The sequence below is a fragment of the Carcharodon carcharias genome, chromosome 18 (genome assembly GCF_017639515.1).
Source record: "Carcharodon carcharias isolate sCarCar2 chromosome 18, sCarCar2.pri, whole genome shotgun sequence".
NCBI lineage: Eukaryota > Metazoa > Chordata > Chondrichthyes > Lamniformes > Lamnidae > Carcharodon > Carcharodon carcharias.
This window is the reverse complement of record NC_054484.1, coordinates 34,121,963-34,145,275: the sequence shown is the minus strand read 5'-3', so window position 1 is coordinate 34,145,275 and position 23,313 is coordinate 34,121,963. Positions and strand designations below refer to the sequence as shown.

Here is a 23,313-nt window from a genome sequence, read left to right as displayed (position 1 = left end):
TGTAAGGGACCTACATTTGTCTTCACTAGTCATTTTCATTTTACATACTAGAAGCTTTTATGTTACTTACAAGTTTACTCTCACACTGTATTTTTCCCCTCTTAATCAATCTCTTGATCCTCCTTTGCTGAATTCTAAACTGCTCTCAACACTCAGGCTTGCTGCTTTTCTCGCAACTTTATATGACTCCTCTTGGATCTAATACTATCCTTAATTTCTTTTGTTAGCCATGGTTGGGCCGCTTTTCCTGTTGTGTTTTTATGCTAGAAAGGAATGTATAACTGTTGCAATGCATACATTCATTCATTCCTTAAATATTAACCATTGTCTAACTTCCCCAATCTTTCTTAGCCAACTCACACCTCATATCTTTGTATTTTCCTTTGCTAAGATTTAGGAGCCTACTTTCAGATCAGACTACTTCACTTTCCATCTTAATGAAGAATTCTATCATTTTTTGATCACTGTTCCCTAAAGTACCCCACACAACAAAATTAGTAATTAAACCCTTCTCATTGCACAATACCAGATCTAGAATAGCTTGTTCTCTAGTCGGTTCCGCGACATACTAGCCTAAAAAACCACCGCGTACACACTCCAGGAATTCATCCACCACAGTATTATTGCTAATTTGGTTTGCCCACTCTATATGTAGATTAAGGTCACCCATGATTACTGTGGCACCCTTGTTACATGCATCCCCAAGCTTATCACTACGGTTTTGAGGCCGATAGACAAACGCACTAATGTTTTCCGGCCTTTGTTGCTTCTTAGCTCCACCCAGACAGATTCTACATTTAGATTTTCTGAGCCAAAATCTCTCTCACTATCACAGTGATTTCATCCTTGACTAACAACACCACCTCTTCTTTTCCCTTGGATATCCAGTTCCCAGCCTTGGTCACCCTGCAGCCATGTCTCCATAATCGTAATGATATCGTGCCTGTTTACATCTGTTTGCACTGTTAATTCATCTATCTTATGCCAAAAGCTCTATGCAGTCAGATATGGTGCCTTTAGATTTGTCTTTTTAACATTTTTACACATTTTTTTGTACTATGGCCCTATTTGTTGCTGGCCCTTTTTCCTCTGCCTTCTACTTTTGCTTTCTACTTCTTTGTCTTTCTTTGTTTCCCTCTCTTGTGTCTCCCCGCTCAGGTTCCCACCCCACAGCCAATCTAGTTTAAACCCTCTGCACTAGCAAATACCCCTGTAATGATATTGATCCCAGTCCTGCTGGGGTGCAACCTGTCCAGCTTGTACAGCTCCCATCTTCCTCAGAATCGGTTCCAATGCCTCAGGAAGCTAAATCCCTCCCTCCTACACCACCTCTCCAGCCATGCATTAATCTGGTCTGTTCTCCTATTCTTGAACTCGCTAGAATTTGAAAATGGGAGTAATCCTGAGATTACCCTTTTTAGTTTATTTCCTAGCTCCCTATATTCTGCTTTCAGGACCTCATCCCTCTTTTTACCTATGTTGTTGGTACCAATATGGGCCATGACCTCTGGCTGTTCACCCTCCCCTTTCAGAATGTCCAGCAGCCGCACAGTGACGTCCTTCACCCTGACACCAGGGAGGCAACAATCCATCCTGGTGCCATGTCTGCAGTGGCAGAAACGTCTATCTGTTCCCCTTATGACAAAATCCCCTATCACTTTTGCTCTCCCACTCTTTCCTCCCCCCCCCTCTATGTACCTGAGCCACTCATGATGCCACAGACTTGGTTCTTGCTTCATTCCCCTGAGAAACCATCTCCCCCAGCAGTATCCAAGATGCAAAGTCTGTTGGAGAGGGAGATGGACCCAAGGAACTCCTGTACTACCTGCCTAGTAGTTTTACTCTATCTGGCAGTCACCCACTCCCTTTCTGTCTGTGCATGAAGATCTCATCCTTGCGGATGCTCTACAGTAACTCCAAGCACAGCTCCGGCTCTGAAACATGGATTTCGAGTAGCTGCAACTGGAGATGCTTCCTACACATATGGTCGCCCTGGACACTAGAAGTATCCCTGACTTCCCACATTGCACAGGCAGGGAGCATTCCACATTCCACCCTTAAATTACTCCCTTTACTTTTATTCCCTCTAGTTTAAAGAATATTAAGGACAGAAGAAACACTTACCAGGTCCTACTTATCAAGGCCACTGCTCTTCTTATTGAGATAAGGTAGAAAATGAAAGGATCACCTCCTTCCCTCATTAGCAAACACCCTCTCTCACCAAACTCCAACTGAAGCACTCTAATGCAGCCCAAAGCAGCACTGTAGATGGCCTGCTTTTATGCTGTCTGAATCTAGCTTCTGAAAACCTGTTTAAGCCAGTTAACTAATTTACTAGCTGCAGCTGCAAGCAGAGCCTGTGTAACTCCTGTTTTAAAGCTGGACTAAAACTCACCTTCTCCCAACCCAAAGAGCAACTTTTAGTTAGTTGCTAAATTAAAGAAAGATTAAACTTTAGATAGAAATTAACCCTTAAAAGTCCCTCCCTCACCAAGCTCCAACTGAAGCACTTTAATGCAGCCCAAAGCAACAATTAAAAGCATAGCCTTTTAAAAAATTCTTTCATATGATATGAGCATTGCCAGTAGGGCTAGCATTTATTGGCCATCCCTGGCCTTGAGTGGTGGTGAGCCACCTTTCTTGAACCGCTGCAGTGCATCTGGTGTATGTACACCAACGATGCTGTTAGGAAGGGAATTGCAGGTCTTTTTTACCCAGAGGCAGTGAAGCAATGGCGATATATTTCTAAGTCAGGATTTTATGTGACTTGGAGGGGAACTTGCAGGTGGGGTCCTCTATAAGCAGTATAAACAGAGCTTAGGATGACTGGCAAATTTGGATAAATAAAAGCACTGTACCATAATGAATGAATCAATCAATAATATATTTTTAAACTTCAAACTCAAGCCACTTTTTAAAATAATGGTATTTTATTCAAGAAACACATTCACAGCCCAAACGCTGTATTGCAGGGCGATTTACATCTTACATCTTTAAAAGATAATTTGTAGTGATTGCAATCAGTATCATTCACACCATCATCAATTTCACCAAATTTACCAATGTTTTTTATGTGTTTCCAGGGTGATTCATACAAAGTTAAAACAGGTTGAACCTATGGAGATGGGACTGTTGAAATCATTTGAAAAAGATCAAGAGGCTGAGGAAGAAATATAGCCTGATAAATATTGTAGTTTCCTACCATTGTGCCTTTATTTATTCTTTATTGCAAGATTATACCCTTTAAGAGTCTTGAATAGTTTCTGATGTTAACCCCTTTCACAAGCATAAACCTGTGTCTACAATGGAGCAAATATATTGAACTGCCTTGTGTTTATACATGGGAATGGACTGATTTATCTTATGTACATTTCTGTACTGCTGTCTTTAATTCCTGAGAAATCAACTAGTGAAAAGGGCAACATTTGCAACTTTACAATAATCAAAACTTAATACTGCTCTCCAGTGACCGGTGAAAGAGGAAATACATCCTTTCATACTGACAATCTGTCTTTATTTCTTATGTTTTAGAGCTCATGACTATGAATGAGCAAGGCTAAAAGAAAGTTATGACCTTCCTGATGATAATGCTTCAAAAGAACTTAAAAAGTGCAAGCTACATATATAACTTTTAAATAAAGATCACGGGGATGAAATTGATCTTTGCCTGTAATGCAGAAAGGGTGCATAGTAAACCTGTTCCCCATTGTACATCCATTGAAAAAGAGAATTGAATGCTGTGTAAAATGAGCTGCTGAGTCACCATGAGGCCATTTTACACTATTGACAAAAGTCAAATAAAGCTTTAGGTGTTAGAAACTAACAGTTATAATTAATGAGAATGGTGATTTATAAACTTCCACTTACACATAGTGCAAATTAAAAAATGCAGGAAACATCTATGTATAGCAGCTCGAATGTTTTTGTTTCAATCCAGGTTCTAATCCTTAAATCTGCACCAATGATTTGAGGTGATATGTGTATCTATGGGATGCCGATTCTGATTTATAATAATTTTAGTGTTTTTTAAAATGTGCCCCTGATGAAGTAAGCTTTATAGTATTGAAAATATGTCACTCAGAGATAGATATGTATGAAGACATTTGACATTGTGAAGAATCTTAAAAGTATATCCTTTCTGAATACCTATAGTATGGTCTATATTAGCCAGGCTCAATCCGCTGTCAACCGCAGTGTACTAGTGCTAACCCATGAGGAAGGCTATGTGTCCTAGATCCTTGAAGTTGGAATTGTTCATGATAGGACCTTGCTCATTAATATGATCTTTCTGATAATTACATCAAATTCAAAGAGTGCAAACTTCACAAAGAATTTTTTAAATAAAGATCACCAGAATGGAATTGGTTTTAGCCAGTAATGCAGGACCAGTGAACTAGCAACCTGTATTATAACCATTGGAAAAAGAAATCAAGTGAAATATAAAATGGGCTGTGGAGTCGCCATAAGGCCATATCATCCTGTTGTCAAAAACAAAGTTTCACCTCAGCAAACAGACTTAAAATGTCTGCAATAGCATCATTGCAAAGTTTATTACAGAGCTTCATTCTGAAGCAATGTTTAACATCGTGGGGGAAGACTTCATTAAATCACAAATGTGTTCCTTAAAAATGAATTTATGCTTTTGTTCACTATTTCCTCTGTTCACCAGTTCATTGTCATAGTGCCCACACTCCTTTCCAATTAATGCTGGCACCATGTCCCACCCTCTGTTCCCCTTATGTCCAACAACAAAATTCCTGGATACCCTTCTCACTTCTTGCTCCCTATACAAATGCCACTCATGTGTGTCACACCCCCTACCTGAGTAGTGCTGCTCCTATTAATTCTGGTACCGTCCTAGTAAAAGCAGAATTGATTGACAGTTACATGCTATGGGAGCATTTAATCTTTTTTGCTTATATCAAGTCAGAAACAGGATTTAATGGGATGGACGGCAACACTTGGGTAGGGGATGGGCTGGGACTGACTCTAGGACCAGTGTTAGGGGCCCCACAATTGGGCAAAAACTTAAAGTGGGCATACACCATAACCTTAAGTAAATTCTTCACCCAACTTCTACATGAGAACAGGAAGCAATGATAGATAACCTGAAAATTGGAGACGTGGTACATAAAATTTAATGCAAGAAATGATATTATAGTTCAGTACTCAACCTTAGATTGGCCATCATATTTCAAAGTCCTTGTGATTAAGAATTTGTATGAAATGTAATTTAAACTGATCAATATTCTAGATTGTTCTGAAACATGCCAGAATACTATTATTTAGGGGTTTCATGACGGCATGTCTTCCAGAACATAATTGATGGACACTTTCGTAGCATTTAATAATCCGTGACTAGTTGCAGAATGAAAAAGAGGTTTGAGCATTCACAAAATATTCTTTTTTTCAGATACAGTTTGCTCTCAAGCCCATTTTAAAACCTTTCTGTGCATTCTCCCAAATATTTTCCACTCCGACACGTTTATGTACTCAATTTTAAAATGTTAAATGTTCACAGAAAATCATATTTATAAATAATTTACAAGATAATTGTTAATGTTTTGAGAACCTTACATGATGTGTAGCATGTAAAGGATAGAACATAAAAGCTTGAAAAGATAAAAATAAATTCACCATTGTAAGTTTTTGTAGAGTAAAATTTTATAAACAAATACAATTTGGATACACTTAGCTTTCCCTCTTTTATAATAGATTATATATTATAGTCAAATAAGCAGTATGTACCTCAAACAAAATTAATATTTATTTTCTATGACTGAAAAAAATATATTATTTAGTTTTCTTACTTTGTGAAACATGTACAACCTTTGGAGTTGATTCAGTTCTTAACTTAATTTAAATGTTGTCTTGTATGATGTGTACTTGATTCAGTTTGTTAATCAGCCTGTTTACAATGCAATATTGTTCAGCAAGGACCAAAATAAAATTTCCAAAATGCTTAGTTTTTAAAATAAGTGTTAAATATTGGTTGATCATGAATCGGGTTGTTTTCCATTTAATTGTACTACAATGAGATATACTAAATTTCATAGGCTTATGCTGTATTTAATATTTGTTGTTGGGAAGAAGTATTTCTGTTGAAAATGGAAAATTGTACTGTTCTTAGATACTTATATGAATATATCATTGTGTTGTCATAATGCAGTCATACTATTGGTGAAGGCTTAAAAAAAATGAAGATTTTCTTTTTCAACTTTATTCAACAAGGAATTGTCAAAAGATTTTTGTTCATTTTTGAAGAATGCTTGCAGTTCATGCTTAATTACTGCTGACTTCCGAAGTTACTGTAATATACTTATATCTGTGAATGAGGAGTCTCTACCTTGTGAAAAAGAATATTAAAATCACTGTTCTTAAATGTACTTACCTTTTATTGTTCCATAAATTGTGTTCAATTAACAGTGACTGAGGACTCCGTATGTGAAAAAAAGACAGTCAAGGATGAGAAGAGAATTCTTCAACACTTAGATCTATAGTGCTCCTCCAGCCCAGCATCCAATATTTGAAATTCCCTAACTATGCTGCTTTGTTTTGTAAACAATCTCAAACAGTTCAAAAACTTATTTCCAACATAACTGGTTTAAATTCACTTCTCATCAATTTAATTGTATGTACTCTGGCTCTACTGATCTAATTTACCTTGGTAATACTCTAGATTCAACTTATCTAGATGACTTTTTTCTTAAGATATAAAGATTCAAATGATCGAGATAACTTTTCCCTCTTAATTTTGTCTCCATAATTCTATAATAGGAAACAAGCTTCTCTGTTCTTCTCACTAAACTCTCACTGTTTACACTTGGTAACATTGTGTTCTTCTCAGTATTATCTCCAACATGGGCACATTCTTTTTGAAACATCATGACCAAACTTGAAAGTAGAGTTTTCAGTAAGTGTGGTCTGACCAGTGCATACAAAGTCTTGGGGTAAAAATTGGTTTCCTCCCATTTTCAATTCAGGGGTTGCAATTTGCGATCTGCCCACACTCGCTCATGTCGAGTCAGGCAACGCACAAACTTTCTGCTGCCTCATTTGCATGATGGCAGTGTTGAGCCAAGTGACAGCCGCGCTGCTGGCTGCCTGAATGCTCAACATGGGGCCCAGCAGCGTGTGTGGTGAGTTTATTTTTCAGCTAACCTGCACCTCTTAAAGGGGAACTAAGTCTATTAGAAGGAAGCTGCTTCTGACAATACAGCAATTGGCTGCAAGTAGAAGTTGAACAAATTGTTTGTGTGCCAGCTCACTGGGGGATGAAGTCATGGATGAATTCAGGGAACTCAAATGAGGACTTCAGTGAAGTACCTACTGGAGAATGCTGATGAACATGCACATCGAGATGTGTGTGGCATGCCAGACAGCCTTTTGTCTAACCAGGAATATGGTGGAGTTTCGTTCCAGTGTGGCACAGGACATCACACAGAGCTTGAAGCCCATCATTTCCAGCATGGAAATGGTGGCCAACAGCAAATGGGAGGCCTGCTGTGATGTAACATCTGGCAGTGTTCCCAGTTTCCACTGCAGCACAGGTATTAGCCACCCAACATCTCCGTGTTGCAAATGGAGCTCAGACAAACGTTATGAGATCCATGTTTGCTGCCATGCAGGCTTAGATTATTGCCATCATGGCTGCAGCACTTGAAGGGGCTTGCAGGCTCTTGTGTCAGTCCTGCATCCTGTTCTCCAATAGGTTACTAAGATTGCTGAGGCACTGTCCCAGGGGACCTGCAGTGGGACCATGATGCACGTACCTGCTATCCTCTCTCAGGATGACAGTATTCATGCTCCCACACTGCCATTCATATAGTGCCCTTGTTACAGTCTATAAGCCAACCAGCTCAGACTGCTACAAAAACACAAGATGTCCGAATCGGACTCGAAATATTAACTCTGTCTTTCTCAGATGCTGTTAGACCTGTTGAGCTTTACCAGCATTTTCTGTTTTTGTTTAGATTTCCAGCATCTGCAGTATTTTATTTTTACCTCAGCCCAGACTGCTGCTGCCCATGCTGAGGTGGAGTAGTCCAAAGCAGGATCGTCAAGGCCTGGAGTTGTTCCAAGGCACCCATCTGCAATCTCCCTTAGTGAAAGTCAGCAGTCTTCCACCAGACATGCTGCAGCCACTGGGTAGCACTCCAAAGGAGCACTAGGATAGGTGAAGGCACCCCCCAAGACAGATGCAAAGGGGATGTACAAGGATGAACGGTTAATTTTTGTTTGTATAATTGGATGTGTTGTTAGAAAGATATTATGGTAATGTTTTTGTCGGTGGCTTTTATTGCAGAATTTTGATGAAGAGGGTGACGTGTTGGAATATTGCAGATGGATGAGAAGGTGGGGAACAATGGAGCTGGGGTGGTGAAAGGATTATCTTCTAAGGAAACTAGAGTCTGCATAGGTGCTCATCAACGACCTGTCTGGTGTGAAGGGGTCCTGGATGCCTCCTCCCTGCATCCTCCTCTTCCTATTCCACCTCGTCCCCAGATGGTCTCTGGATACCTGATGACAATGGCTGCACCCTCATGATATTAATGTTGTGGAGAAGGCAGCAGACCACCATAAACTTGGAGACATGCTCCTGAGTAATACAGACACCAAAGCCAAGTTGTTTATGTATTCTGATGTCTGCTCTACAAGGGTTCTGGTGGCAGCATAGCCCTCCTTGTATGCCCATTGTGCTCAGGTGGTGGATGGCAGAGGGGAATCATCAGCTATGTGTAAAAGGTGTACTCCTTGTCCCTGAACAACCAGCCTCTCGTTCCAAAGACAGCAGAAATCACAAACTGTTTCGAGATGAAAACATCGTGCCTGCTGACAGGATAGCAGGCATTCACCAAGATGATGGATTGTGCATGGTCGCACACCATCTGCACATTGATGAAATGGCAGCCCTAGTGGTTCCTGTTCCTCTCCCTGTTGACATGGGGCGTCCACAGAGCCACTTGTGTGCAGCAGATGGCACCCTACATCATTGGGAATCTGCTATCCTGGCAAAAGTGAGCTTGCCTTTCACAAACAGGGCTTTCATCACCTCCCTGATACAGCAATAGTTACGTACGGGGATATGTTCGCCATGTCACCTGTTCCCACCTGGAATGATCTGGTTGCTTGGATGTTTATAATGACAGTGACCTTAATGGCCACTGACAGCACCATCTTCACCTTACTGTGCAGCTGCAAGTCCTGCTGAAGGAGGTAATATCACCTCCTTGGTGAATCTCAGGCATTGCTTCCGGCTAAAGTGAAAGTAGGGAAAGTGCTTCCTGAAAACCCGTTATGGGTAGGATCTTCTATGTAGAGCCCTCCTTCTCCCCCTTCTCTGCAGAGCTTCCCTTTCTGCACCATCTGTTCCATTTCCCTGTCACAATGCAGACCCAGAAACGTTGCAACTACAGCCCCCATACCTACTGTAACTTTTGTGTGGACAGGTCACCAAATTCTCTGCTCTTCCTGTATAGATGCAGCAACACTTCCTGCCAAATCCAGCCACTCATCACAAAACCTCCAACAAAACTCCACAATACTCCTACAAATTTTATAATAGCTGAAGTTAGTTCAAATCATCTTACCTGCAAGTTGGATGCCAGCCTTTAAATAGTGCAAATGGTGAGTTGCTCCTGTCATTGAATACTTGTTCAGCTAAGAGTGATTAGCACCAGCCTGGTCCAAGTGTCAAAAACATGCATCAAATCAGCTGGAATGGATACTTGATACCAGTATCTGCCCATGCCAAGTGCTCTTGGCACACATGGCATGTCCATGTTTGCGGTCTCCCAAGCATGAAGTGCCATGCAGGCCACACCAAAAGTGGTCAGAAGTGTAGAATGCACCATTTTTTGATTTCCACCAGCAGTGGCACCACAAATATATTCCATTATTCTGGCTATACAGCTACACGTTGTGTCTGTTTTTTTTCAATTGCTTTACCACATCATGCTGACATTTAGAGCAGTGAGGCCGTGAAATTTGACTTCTAGTGCTACTGGTGCCTGTGCTACAGAACCCAGGAAAGCCCCAGAACTCCAAAAATATTGGCCAGAACATTCCTGGAATGGCCCAGGCATCACCCCCTGACTGCAAGGGCATTAGTAAAGACCTGTGGACTGGATACATGTGGTTTGAGTGTATTGTGATGACAAACAGCCTCTAACCCTGATTTGGCACACATTTTGGATCGTGCATATCTATTTAATGTCCTCTCTTAATCACTTGATACACATTCAGCTGCATGAGTGACTTCCCCTCCCAGCCACCACCACTGCTATTAAAAGTGATAAGCAATCTTCAGGTGTGGTGCTTTTGATGTTCCTTTGCTGCTGCAAAGTTAGTGGAAGTACCATTTTGTAGAAGGCACTTTGCAAACCTTTTGGATTTTCAAGGGAGTGTTGCTGGATTTTGACAGGGAGGTCAGAAGTGTTGGAAGGCTTGTCAAGAAAAGACTGCTTTAGTCATGGGGGTTATAGTTGCAGTTTCTCCTGAGCTGCAGGATGACTTGGAAATGGAGCACGGGGAGCAGACAGAGGAAGCAGTGCTTAGAGGGAGGAGAAGGTGGATTTGTAATAGAAGGCCCTACCCACCAAAGGTCTTTCGGGAGCATTTCTAACTTCATCTCAGGTGGGAGCAGTGTCTGAAGTGGCTACATTTCATCAAGGAGGTGGTGACTGAACTGTGTGACCTCCTACATTGCACAAAGACATTCCTCCAAACAGGTTGCAATGTGGCCATAAGCTTGCCTTGGTCATGTGACCCCTGATGTCATTATTGGTGTAAAGACTTGAGAGTAGAAGCCATTTCATCCACCACTTGGAACATGGTGTCTGGAGTGTACAGCTAAAACGGAGGGAATTTTGATTGCTATAAGAGAGCCAGCTGTTGTATGAAACAGAAGAGAGTAATTAAAACTTCAATCTGCAACTTTGTACAGGACATCAATCACTGGGTAAGTCAGTATGGCTTTGAATATTCCAATACCTGCTCCTATGAAGGTGAAGGCAGATTTAAAAATAAATTGGAAATTCTTCCAGTGTCAATAACAAAACAATGGGCTGAAATTTCCCCCCGTCGGGGGTGAAATTGAATGGTGGGTGCGCACAGGCGCGCTTCCAATTGGCACTCCCAACTGGGGGCGCGGCACCATTTTACGTGGGCAGGTCAATTAAGGCCCGCCCAGCGTGACATCTGCGTGGAAGCGCTATGCACTTCCTGTGTATGCAGGGGGAATCCTAAAATCGAGAGTGTGCTCTTTCACATGTGCTATGTGCTGCCTCAGGGAGATCGGCTGTAAATGTCAAAAACCTAAAAATAGAAAAATAAAATTTCTCTAACATGTCCCCTCATGTGACAATGTCACGAGTTGGGACATATCCATAATTTTCACACTTTATTAAAATTTTTTACAACCTACATGAAACCTCATCCTGCCTATGGATGAGGTTTCATGCTTTTTCTAGTTTGCGCCAGCGCTCCTGGCTTGCCTGCTAACCTTAAGGTCCTTTAATTACTTAATTGGCCATTGACAGGTCGGCGGGTGCACAGATGGTTTTGCTGCACCCCCACCTTCCTGAAAATTTAAATGGGGCACGGTGACGTCGGAATTCCCCCCGATGTCACTTTACGTGTAGGCGAGCAGGACCCGCCCCCGCTCGCCGACGCATAAAATCTTGCCCTATGAAATTGCCATAGAGTTAAACAAGAAACGTGAACAAATTGAGACTAACAACTCTGATACCAGGGCTGTGGAAAGAGTGTACAAGTTATATTGCACCCTAGACCTGCTGAGGAGCAGAAAAGCCAGTCTTGTGATATTTTGGAGGCCGTAAGGACCTACTTTGAGCCCTCTACCAATGTTACTTATGAACAGAGCTCAGGAAGAGGGGGAGAATATTGGTGAGTATGTGATGGCATTGAGATGCCAAGTTGAATCTTGTGTTTGAACAACGAGAGGATGATCTAATCAGAGATAGGATTGTCTTAGGAACAAGTGATCCCGCTGTGAGGAGAGAAGAGTAACTTACGCTCAAGAAAGCTATTGATGTGCAGAAGCTCTGAAGTGGTCAATCGTCAAGCAAGCACGGACTGGTTGGTTATGGTCTGTACCTTGCTTGTTGCGAACAGCAGAAGGAACATGCTGTTTGCTGTGCTTGTAAAACTCAAAACACAGTGTCCAAAATTAGATGTGATTCCGCAATTGGACAACATTTGCCAAATAATCCTCAGTGTGATAAAAATCACAGTGACAACCAATTTAATATTGTCAGTCGGGCTTGCAATGTGGCACACTTGCATGTAGCTACATATATTTATACACAGGACCCTGTTCTTTGCAGACAGAAAGAACATGTATACACATTGCACCTGTTTCAGTTAAACAAAATAAGTAATAGCTATTCGCTGGTTCGTTCCTCAGGGCAATGCCTTGCCCAATCAGAGTCAAGCTGCCTGGTTTAAATTTCAAACAATGCTCGGCAGTTAACTGCCAGCCAGCATTAGCTGGTGTATTTTCCATGGCAATGTCTCAATCAGAGTCCACTTTCTAACTAATCAGCACTCTCTTCTCATACAGAATAATGTTGTTGTTTCCCTTGACATTGGTATTCTTGCAATTGTCCTGATGAACGCAAAATGAAAAGTATCGACAAAATGTCATTTTTCGGAAATATGACAGTTCAACTTGTTTGAGATTCGGTGATGGTAACATGTTGAAACCACTAAAAGGAATAGTAATTCTGTGTAAAATAGGGGTAAATCACTTTATCAGTACTGATATGGTATAGAGTGAAATACCTTTACGGTTAAGTAAGCTTTCAATGAGAAAGGCCCAAATGAAGTTGGACATAGGGATATGATAAAGCGATTTTGTTTTTGGGAGATATGTAGATTTGCAATTAACATGGTCGGGACATTAGAGATGATCGGCCTTAAAGGAATATAATAGACAGAATGTTAAAGAGGTATTAATGGGAGTAGGGGATAAGGATTTAAAGGAGAAGAAGCAAATTATTACAAAACTACATCGACATTTTGCACATCCCTCTGGCCATAGATTGAAGATTCTGTTAAAGGATGCAGTGGCGCTGGTTGAGGAATACAATAGACTTGTTGAGGGTATTAGTAAAAAAATGTGATATTTGTAAAAAGTACAGGAGAACACCATTGCGACCAATAGTAAGTCTTCCATTGGCGAGAGATTTTAATGAAACAATAGTATTGGACCTCAAAGTATGGGATAAAGAAAAAGATATTTTTCTTTTACATTTTGTAGTCATAGCAACGAGATTCAGTCTGCCAATGGTAATTTTTCATAAAGAAAAGAAGTAATTATTGATAAAATAATGGAAAGATGGATGGGGCTGGTGGCATCAGCTAAATTCTTAAAGGACAATGGAGGAGAATTTGCCACTGATGAATTCAGGAGTATGTGTGAAAATTTGAATATTGTCGCAATGCACACAGTAGCAGAAAGTCCTTTTAGCAATGGGATATGAGAGAAAAATCATGTTGTCATTGACGAAATGCTCAGAAAAATCTTAGTTGACCAACCGAATTGTAAATTGACAACTGCTCTAGCATGGACAGTGCATTAAAAAAAAACAATCTCAAGATGGTAGGGGGCTACAACCCCTATCAGTAAGTTTATGGCAGGAATCCGAATATACCTTCAATAGCGTGGGACCATTCCCCATCTTTGAAGGAGACTACCAGTAGTAGGTTCAGTTTTTGCTGAACATTCGAATGCCATGCATGCAGGGAGGAGAGGATTTATTAAGGCGGAGGTTTCAGAAAAAAATCAGGAGAGCTTTGAGGTATCAAATCAGGCAGTCAGAAATGAGTTTTAATCTCGGGGACATGGTGTATTGTAAAATACAATGACACAAAGAATGGAGAGGCCCAGGAAAAGTTATAGGCACTGCTGGCAAAACGTTAATCTTGCAAAATGGTAACCAAACTGTTAGAGTACGTTCCCCATGACTTACTGGCGCTGATAACAAAAAGATGGAACCTGAACAAATGATCGAAACTGAAGATGCACCATGCAATTTGCACACACATATGCTGGACATGTACGAACAACAGACTGTGATATATATCTGGCTAGTTGAGAATAGACCAAGTGATAGTGATGATCAGAATAGGGCCATTCACCAAAAAAATCAACTACCGAAAGTTAGAACTAGGGTGGCATATATGCCAGAAGGGTTAGTGAGTGGAGGGAAGCCACCATAGCAGGAAGGGCAGGAAAGGCCACAGGGAAATATAAAAACTGGCTGAATGTATAAGACAAGGGGCAGGATATCGGATCCATAAATTGACAAAAGGAAGTGAAAATGCGGAAGGCCAGGAAACGTAGTCTAAGTTCAGACATTGAGCCTAATTGTGATCACAGCCCAAGGAAAAGATCAAGAGCTTATGAAAGTCTGCAGGAGGGACAGGTCAAGTAGTACCAGTCAGGATAGGGACAGGAGACCTAACTGGGGACGTAGTTTAACAAGAGCAAGGACCAAAGAACAGTCGAGGAGCAATGCAAGAAGTGGGAGTCCCTGTCATAGAGAAGCTCTGATGGCCACTAACAAGTCAGATGGTAAATTGGTAAAGGAGGCAAAACAAAAAGAACTTGATAGTTGGAGCGAGTTTGACATTTACACCGAGGTGCCAGACAAAGGACAGCCAACATTATCTCATAGATGGATATGTATAGAGAAAATACTCCCCAATGGCATGTACAAAACTAAGGCCACGCTTGTAGTTTGGAGATTTGAGGGACAACTGGGCAACCAGGAAGTTAGAGTAGGCTTCCCAACAACAGGAAAAGTAAGTTTGAGGATCTTCCTAGCATTTTTAGCGACATAGTCAAAGGAATGGAAATCCATTGACATCAAAGCTGCATTTTTGCAAGGAGAACAATTTCAAAGAGAAGTATTCTTAAAACCTCCAAAAGGAGCTGGAGCTATAGAGGGGGAATTATGGAAGTTAAACAACTGTGTTTGAAGGCTAAACAATGCATCCAGGTTATAGTATTTTTCAGTTAGGTCCATCCTACAAAAAGCTGTTTGTATTCAGCTAAAAGCAGATCGAGCAATGTTTTATTGGTACGATGAAGGAAAAGTAGCAATCATTTTCTTAATGGACGTGGATGATTTCCTGTGGGTGTGGATCTGCGGCAGTTGAGAAATTTCTTACAGACAAAATTACAAAGGAACTCAAAATTGGAAATCTGGCTTCTGGAGCTTTTAAGTATATAGGGTTGGACATTAGGCAGACTAAGTTCGGAATAACCCTGACTGAACAGTCTTACCTAGAGAATTTCAATAGGACCCCGATAAATCGGACCAGATCCTCACAAAAGGAAGACCCTACAACCTGTTTGGGAGAGAGATAGTGATGGTGGAGTCAACCACAAGCCACTTCAAAGCATCTTTCTCAAACTACTTTTATCTACTTCAAAGCATCTGTAAAGGATGCAGAGATATCATTTGGAAATGAAGTACAAGTAGGGGAAATGGATGTACATCGCTGACATGCTGTTAAAAGCTGCACTCCCTTTGAAGAAAGCGGCTTATTCTAGAACAGAGTGTGAAATCTTCCAGATTCAACAAGAAGCAACAGCACAACCTGCTCTGGAAGTCAACAGCCCAGCAGAGACACTGAATCCAACAGATAAAGATCTTTCTCAGATCAAGCAAACTACGTAACGAGATTCAACTCTCCAAGTGCTGCAGGAAGTAGTGATAAAAGGATGTTAAAAACTATCAAGAACTCACCCATTGTTATAAGTGAGTATTGGGCATATAGGAATGAAGTGATTGCCCAAGATGGCATCTTGTACAAAGGGACTAGAGTCATCATCCCCAAGGGGATGAGGAAAGATATGCTGAAGCACATCCATGCAAGCCATCAAGAAATCAAATCTAGTTTGAGGAAGGCAAGAGAAGTGCTCTAAAAACAAAAAAAACTGCGGATGCTGGAAATCCAAAACAAAAACAAAAACAGAATTACCTGGAAAAACTCAGCAGGTCTGGCAGCATCGGCAGAGAAGAAAAGAGTTGACGTTTCGAGTCCTCATGACCCTTCGACAGAACTTGAGTTCGAGTTGCTTGGACTCGAACTCAAGTTCTGTCGAAGGGTCATGAGGACTCGAAACGTCAACTCTTTTCTTCTCCGCCAATGCTGCCAGACCTGCTGAGTTTTTCCAGGTAATTCTGTTTTTGTTTTTGTGTTGAAGAGAAGTGCTCTACTGGCTAAACATGAGCAATGAGATCAAGGACCATATCAGTCAGTGTAGTACTTGTAAAGAACATTAAGCTAAGCAATTATAAGAGCCACTCATGACATCCCAGACAGACCAAGAACGAAGCTTGAAATAGATCTCTTCACTCTCTTTGGAAATGGCCATCTCATCACCATCAACTATTCAGATTACTGGGAGTTAAATGAGCTGACATCAACGGTCACCAGTGAAATGGTGGAATGCCTGAAAACATACATACATTATGGCATTCCTGACATTGCAATGATCGACAATGGCCCTCAGTTCACAAGGGAAGTATTCAGGTGCCTTGTAAATGATTGGGAAATTCAACACAGCAGATCACCTTCACACTATCCCCAGTCAAATGGAAAGGTTGAGGCAGCAGTGAAAATTGCCGAAGGGATCATCAAAAAATCAAGTAGATCCAACACAGATGTATACAAGGAAATCCTAGAATCCTGAAGTCATGGAAAGTAGTTCAGTTCAGCAACTAATGTCATATCACACCCAAAATACTCTTCTAATAGCTAAAACATTACTGAAGCTAGAATTAGTAACAGGAGTGAGTCACAAAATCAAAGTGAAATGACAGAAAGCCAAATTTCAATTTCATAAAGCTGCCAAATCATTGCCAGAGCTGAAAATTGGAGAGCTGGTCCGAATGCAGACATTTAATGCTCTCAACAAAAGTCAGCCCACTTGACAACTTGGGACTTGTGTAGAAAAGTTCTCACCTTGATCATAGACGGTGAAAATGAATAAGATGTATCGTCATAACCACAGACATGTATGTACAACTGGAGAAGCTGCTCCTTCACAGCAGACAGCTAATGAGGAAGATGTGAGATCACCAACTGCACACGAAACTGAATGACCATCAGTCCCAGTGGTCAACTGTTCCCCAAGAAAGACAATGGGTCAGCAACAACAATTACCTCAGTGACAACTCTTGCTATGGCAGTGAAATTCCCCAGAAAGGGGACATCACCCCTCTGAGGAGCAGACACCAGATGAACGGCCAGTAACAAGCTGTATGCGTACCCGTCAGAAGACCTGAATGCTTTAAATATTATGTGTGCAATACATGTGTAGGGACAGATGGAAGTCGATCAGGTTGGAATGACCAGTTTTCTGCACATGCATGATGATTTTCATTGTAGATCATGTATCTGCCTGACTTGCAACTGCAAATGACAGTGTATGCTCGTTGTTTTTTTTTCTTTACGGAAAGGGGGATGTTTGGAGAAGTGCCTTTGTCCAATGCGGCCATAGGCTTGCCATTTTCATGTGACCTCTGATGTCATTCTTGGTGTATAAAGGCTTGAAAGCAGAAGCTATTTTGACCACCACTTGGAACACAACCTGTAGTCACGCAGCAATGCAAGGACAGTGCAGCCCATGGCCATCAAGATCATCATGGCCCTCAATTTCTATGCTAGTAGATCCTTCCATGTGGATGCAGACAATCTTACAACAAGAACAACTTATATTTATATTGTGCCTTTAACATTAACAACATGTCGCAAGGTGTTTCATAGGAGCATTACAAAATAAAGTATGACACATACTTTACCACATAATGAGATATTAGGACAGATGACCAAAACCTTGGTCAAAGAGGTAGGGTTTGAGGTGTTTCTTAAAGGAGGAAAGTGAGGTGGAGCGGCAAAGAGGTTTAGGGATATAATTCTAGAACTCGGGGCCTAGGCAGCAGAAGGCACAGCCAGCAATGTTGGAGCAAGTTAAAATCAGGAATGCTCAAGAGTTAGAAGAATTAGGAGAACACAGATATCTTGAGGGTTGTGGGGTTGGAGGAGATTGTAGAGATAGGGAGGGACAAAGTCTTGGAGGATTTGAAAATAGAAATGAGAATTTTAAAATCAAGGCATTGCTTGATCAGGAGCCAGTGTAGGTCAACGAGCACGGCTTGGTGTGAGATAAACATGAGCAGCAGAGTTTTGGGTGACCTCAGGTACAATGTGGGAGACCAGCCAGGACAGCATTGGAATAGTCAAGTCTAGAGGTCATGAAGGCATAGATGAAGGTTTTAGCATCAGCTGAGCTGAGACAGAGGCAAAGTTGGATGATATTATGGAGGTGGAAATAGGCTGTTTTAGAGTGATGGCACAAGTACAAGGCTGATAGTTCATCTTGAGGTCAAATATGACATCAAGGTTGTGAACAGACTGGCTTAATCTCAACTGTTGCCAGGGAGAGGGGTGGAGCTAGTAACTAGGTTTGGAATTTGATGCATGAACCAAAAACAACGGCTTCAGTCTCAGATAGCAAACATCTCCTAGTTCACAGTCCATTGTTGCATAAGGGAAGTGAAGAGGTTCTGTACAGAAGCAGAAGGGGGACTGCATCGGCTTCTCTCTTACTGGAGAGAAGCAGAGGGAGCGTAAATGCTTCTGAACAAGGGCAATTAGAGGTGGGCAATAAATGCTGTCCTAGCCTGTGACACCCACACCCCATGAATGAATTTTAAAAAAAGCACATGTCCAGGCTAATGAGACTTACAATGATGCAGGATTATAGGATTGCACACACATGGCTCTGCACCCAACACGTTATTGCAACTGTAACCCCTCCACCAATATGCAGTGGGTGTGCAACCATGCCCAGACAATCTTTCTGATGAATGCTTGCTGTCCTGGCAACAGCCACAATGCAGTTATCCTGTGCCAGCCAACTATCTTTGGCCCACCACAAAGAACCAGAGGCTGTTGGCTAGGTGACAAGGGTTACTCACTTCATACCTTGTACCTCCACCAGCCTTGCATATATTTGCACAGCGTGCCTACACTGAGAGCCATGCAGCAACCAGAAACATCACTGAGCAAACCATCAGCATCTGAAAAAATGGTTCCACTGCCTGGGTTATTTGACAGGGGCCCTCCTGAGATTGTCTCCAAGTTTGTGGAGAGTTATTGCATGATCCACAATCTTGCTTTCATAAAGACACAGCTCTTGCCACAATGCCTTCAGAGGGCTTCTTGGGAGGAGGGGGAGGAGGAAAAGAAGGAGGGCCTGGGAATCCTTCACTCCAGACAAGCTATCTGTGAGCAGATACTCAGGCTCTGTTTCCCCTGAGATCACACCCAACATCACATCTCTCCATAATTCCCCATCATTCATGCCATCTGCTACATATCATCACAGCACCCTCTTGGCCAAAACCATTGAATAAAAGCCATCCAAAAAAAATTTGCAAAACAACTTTATGCTCATGGGTGGCTTCCCAGCTATAGAAACATCTAGTATAACAGCTGCAGGTGCAAATCCATGACCGACTGTTAGATGATCAATGCAATATCAGTGGCAGGTGACACTTCACCTGACATTTAGTCAGAATGTCATGTGATCAAAATTGCAGGAATGCCTCCAACCTGATTTAACAATGGTGTAGTCATTAGCAGCATATTTTACATTAAATGAGAATTAATGGAGAGACTGGATGATAGGGTGTGGTATTGGAGGAGTGTAGAGGCCAGGACAGGTGATGGTGCAGTCAAATGCAGTGCAAGTGAGGGTACAAATACGGGAGAGTGGAGAGACCAGGGCAGGTGAGGGTCTAGTACAGTTGAGAGTGCAGCTGAGGAGTGGAGAGGCCAGGACAGGTGAGGATGCAGTATAGGAGGAAGAAAGACCAGTACAGGTGAGAATCCAGTACCAGAGGAGCGGAGAGGTCAGGACAAGTGAGAATGCAGTTCAGGAGGAGGAGACCAGGATAGGTGAGTCCGTTTCAATACTGCAGGTGTCCTCCAGAGGGCGGTGTCAGCATGAAGAGCCGTACGCATGCGCCAGTAGCAAAAGCGCCTGCGCATTGGTGCCGGGGTGTGTGTGTGTGTGTGTGTGTGTTGGGTGTTTATCGAGCTGGCGGAGGCAGAGACGCAGAAACATGGACAAACTGAAAAAAGTGTTGAACGGTAGCGATTCGAACGAGGACGGAGGCCCCCTGAGTGAGGTCAGCCCGGGGGACACCCTCCCTGTTGAGTGAGGTTACACTAGGATTACGGAGCTGGGGCAACATTAGGCCAGGGAGCCAGAGGAGGATATCAGGGACTGTAACTGGAATAAAGTTGGTCAAAGCCCTGGGCGAAGACAGAAGGGGAATTGTGCAGAGCCGGGACTGGTGCTGCTGGGTGTGTTACATACAGTGCCTTCCAACCTCTGATGTTTGAGTTGCAATGAGGAATCTCCCTTTGAACCTTTCACCCTTTTGTCCCAGAAGAAATCGATCAGCATTCTCTGGATTTTTGTGCCAAACCCAGGGTGGGGGATGGGGGAGGGGGGTGGTCAAAGTGACCAGCCTGTTGTGCAACATAGTGCCAACCAGCTGGTTTATGACCAGCACTCGACCCCGGTAAGACAGCATTCGGAGCAGTCCTGTCCAGCGCCGCAGGTGAGTGGTGACTTTAGCCTCCACTCCTGCCAGTTTGCTGGCCACGATTCCTCAGCAGGGCAGACATGGACCTACTGCACCAGGTATTCCCAGGTGGTCTCCCATCCAAGCACTAACCAGGCCTGAGTCTGCTTGGCTTCTGAGATCAGACGAGATCGGGTGTTTTCAAACTAGTATGGCTGGTTTTCAGTGTAACTGTCAAATGCCCCGCTCGGTACTTATGAACCAAGTGTAAAGGAACAGCCAAGGGTTGTAATCATAATAAGTTGATTTATAATTGTGTACCAGCTTCCATTTATACAGCAGCTTTAATGTAATGAAACATCCCAAGATGTTTCACAGAGCCATTATCAGCCAGAGTTTGACACTCAGCCACATAAAGAAATATTAAGACATTGACCAAAAGCTTCATCAAAGAGGCAGGTTTTAAAGGGTGTCTTAAAGGGGGTAGAGAGATAGAGAAATTTTATGAGGGAATTCTAGTGCATCGGCCCTTTGCAGCTAAAGTAACAGAAATTGGAAAAGTACAAGTGGTCAGAATTGGAGGATCGGAAAGATCTTTTTAGGATTAGGTTGGGGGAGGTTGGAGTTAGGGTGGCATGAGCCATGGAGGGATTTGAATACAAGGATGAGAATTTTAAATTTGAGACGGTGCTGGGTTGGGAGCCAGTGTAGGTCAGTGAGCACTGTGGTGAAGGGCAAGCAGGATTTAGTGAGAGTTAAGAGACGGGCAGCAGAGTTTTGGATGAGCTGAAGTTTATGGAGGGCGGAAGGTGAAGGGTTTGTCTGGAGAGTATTGAAGTTTGGAGGTAATAAAAACATGGATGAATGTTTCAGCTGTAGATGGGCTGAGTTAGGAGTAAACATGGGCAATATAATACAGATGGAAGTAGGTTGGCTTGCTGATGGAAAGGATATGGGGTTGGAAGTTCAGTTTAGGTTGAACTATGATGTCAAGGTTGTGAAGTATGTTTTAGCCTCAAACCTGCGGCTAATGAGGAGGATTGAGTCAGTGGCTAGAGGAGTTATAATCAGGACAGTGGAATGCGATCTATGCCTCCTTGAGGAGGCGGTGGTGGGGGTGAATTCAAAATGAAACTGTGGGAACATTGAGTGGTAAATCAAAGGAGCATCTTCCTTGAGAGATGGTTAACACTGATTCAAATGCAAATGAGATTGATTTCAAAAATGTTATTTAGTCTGACAATCTTTGTTGCTAGACAAATTTGCCAGAAATATGCTCTTGGGATGGTACTCGAAGTTCCTATGGAATAATCCTGTTTAGTATTGTACTTTGTGTTGTATCTCTACAGCTGCTATGTATTATCTTGTGTGTTTAACCTGAACACACAAGTCTGGCATCTTGGTATTTACTATCTTTCAGAGAAGACAAGAGATTGATGGTGGAATCCCATATGATGCCTAATATACTATAGCTTAGGGCTAGTTGCAGCACTAACCTGTATGTGCCATACATAAGGGTAAAGGTTCATAGTTGAGTTCATTGATTCAGTCTGCTTATTGAAGTTGCCTATCTGCAGTGAACCTGAATTTAAACATGTTGGGAGAAGGCCTCATGGTGTTAGCAAGGTATTTGGCCTGACTAGCAAATTCTAAGCTTTGTTGCAACTGCACACATGCAATTCCTGGCCACATGCTGTTATTCCAATATTTTTTCTGGCCTTCAAATCACTTTACAATTTCAATGGGGCCAATTTGAAAACCAAACACTGAATCATATCATGGAACAGCTACTACTGGAATTTTTTTTTGTCCATCCTTTTAACTTGTTGTCTGTGTGACCTTCACAACATATTATTTACGTACTGTTCAAAATTCTTTTGGGGTTTTGTTCAAATGTTTTATGCAAGCATGGATGAGCTTGTGATTCATACTGAATTTTACATTTATGAAATTTAATAAACAGTATAGCAGCTTTGGATGTGTGTGTGATTTCTATACTTAATGTTTTTATTAAAACATAATATCAATTTTGCAGCTGATATAATATGAGAGAATAATTTACACTGATACTTCTGTTGGTCAGGGTTGTATTGTAAATGTGAATACTGCTACTTCCTGTTTTCTTTGGATGGTGTGTTTTTTAAATCTAGGCCAGTGTTACAGTTCTGCTTGGCCTTCTCTGGTACCTTAGTTATATTGTATCCATGGATGTGGAAGCCTTATGGAATAGGAATATATGGCATTATGGGTTAATGCCTGAAGAAATTAAATCTTTAAACTTCTTACACAGACCCCAAGCTGAAGGCATATTTCAAATATCTATTTGGGATTATCTGGCCTTGTTTTTATTTCATTTTGTACGATTTCAGAATTATGGTCAAACTCTCTTCCTGTTTGATGCACAGTTTCCCTGAGTTCCTTCCTCTGATGTTGACAGGACATTCAACCATGTCCTTTCCACCTCACGCATTTTTGCTGTTATCCCTTCCCTCTCTCCCAGAACAAGCTCGGTTCTGTTGTCCTCACCTTCCACCTCACCAGCTTCCTTATTCAATGGATCACCCTCAGCCATTGCTGCCACCACCAAATATCACTTCCTCTGCTCTCCCCCCTTCCCTTTCAACATTGCCTCTGCAATAACTGATTCACTTCTTTATCACCCACAACAGCTCCTTCC

The 23,313-nt window shown here is 41.9% G+C and overlaps 2 protein-coding genes and 1 pseudogene across 14 annotated transcripts in view; 2 read left to right on the top strand and 1 right to left on the bottom strand.

The window, feature by feature from the left end:
• tmem45a (transmembrane protein 45a) overlaps window positions 1-6,423 on the top strand; it is a 114,944-nt gene extending 108,521 nt beyond the window's left edge. For all 10 annotated transcript variants that reach the window (XM_041211336.1, XM_041211335.1, XM_041211337.1 and 7 more), the window contains one exon: window positions 3,084-6,423. In XM_041211336.1, the coding sequence (XP_041067270.1) occupies window positions 3,084-3,088 (5 nt within the window). In that variant the 3' untranslated portion in view covers window positions 3,089-6,423. The remainder of the gene's footprint in view (window positions 1-3,083) is intronic.
• A 13,674-nt stretch (window positions 6,424-20,097) lies between these two features.
• sft2d2a (SFT2 domain containing 2a) overlaps window positions 20,098-23,313 on the top strand; it is a 30,958-nt gene continuing 27,742 nt past the window's right edge. For all 4 annotated transcript variants that reach the window (XR_005945865.1, XM_041211517.1, XM_041211514.1 and 1 more), the window contains exon 1: window positions 20,098-20,234. Coding sequence is in view for 3 of the 4 variants with exons in the window: in XM_041211517.1 (XP_041067451.1) it covers window positions 20,169-20,234 (66 nt within the window). In the remaining variant the exon portion in view is untranslated. The remainder of the gene's footprint in view (window positions 20,235-23,313) is intronic.
• Window positions 20,741-20,856, bottom strand: LOC121290981 (annotated as a pseudogene).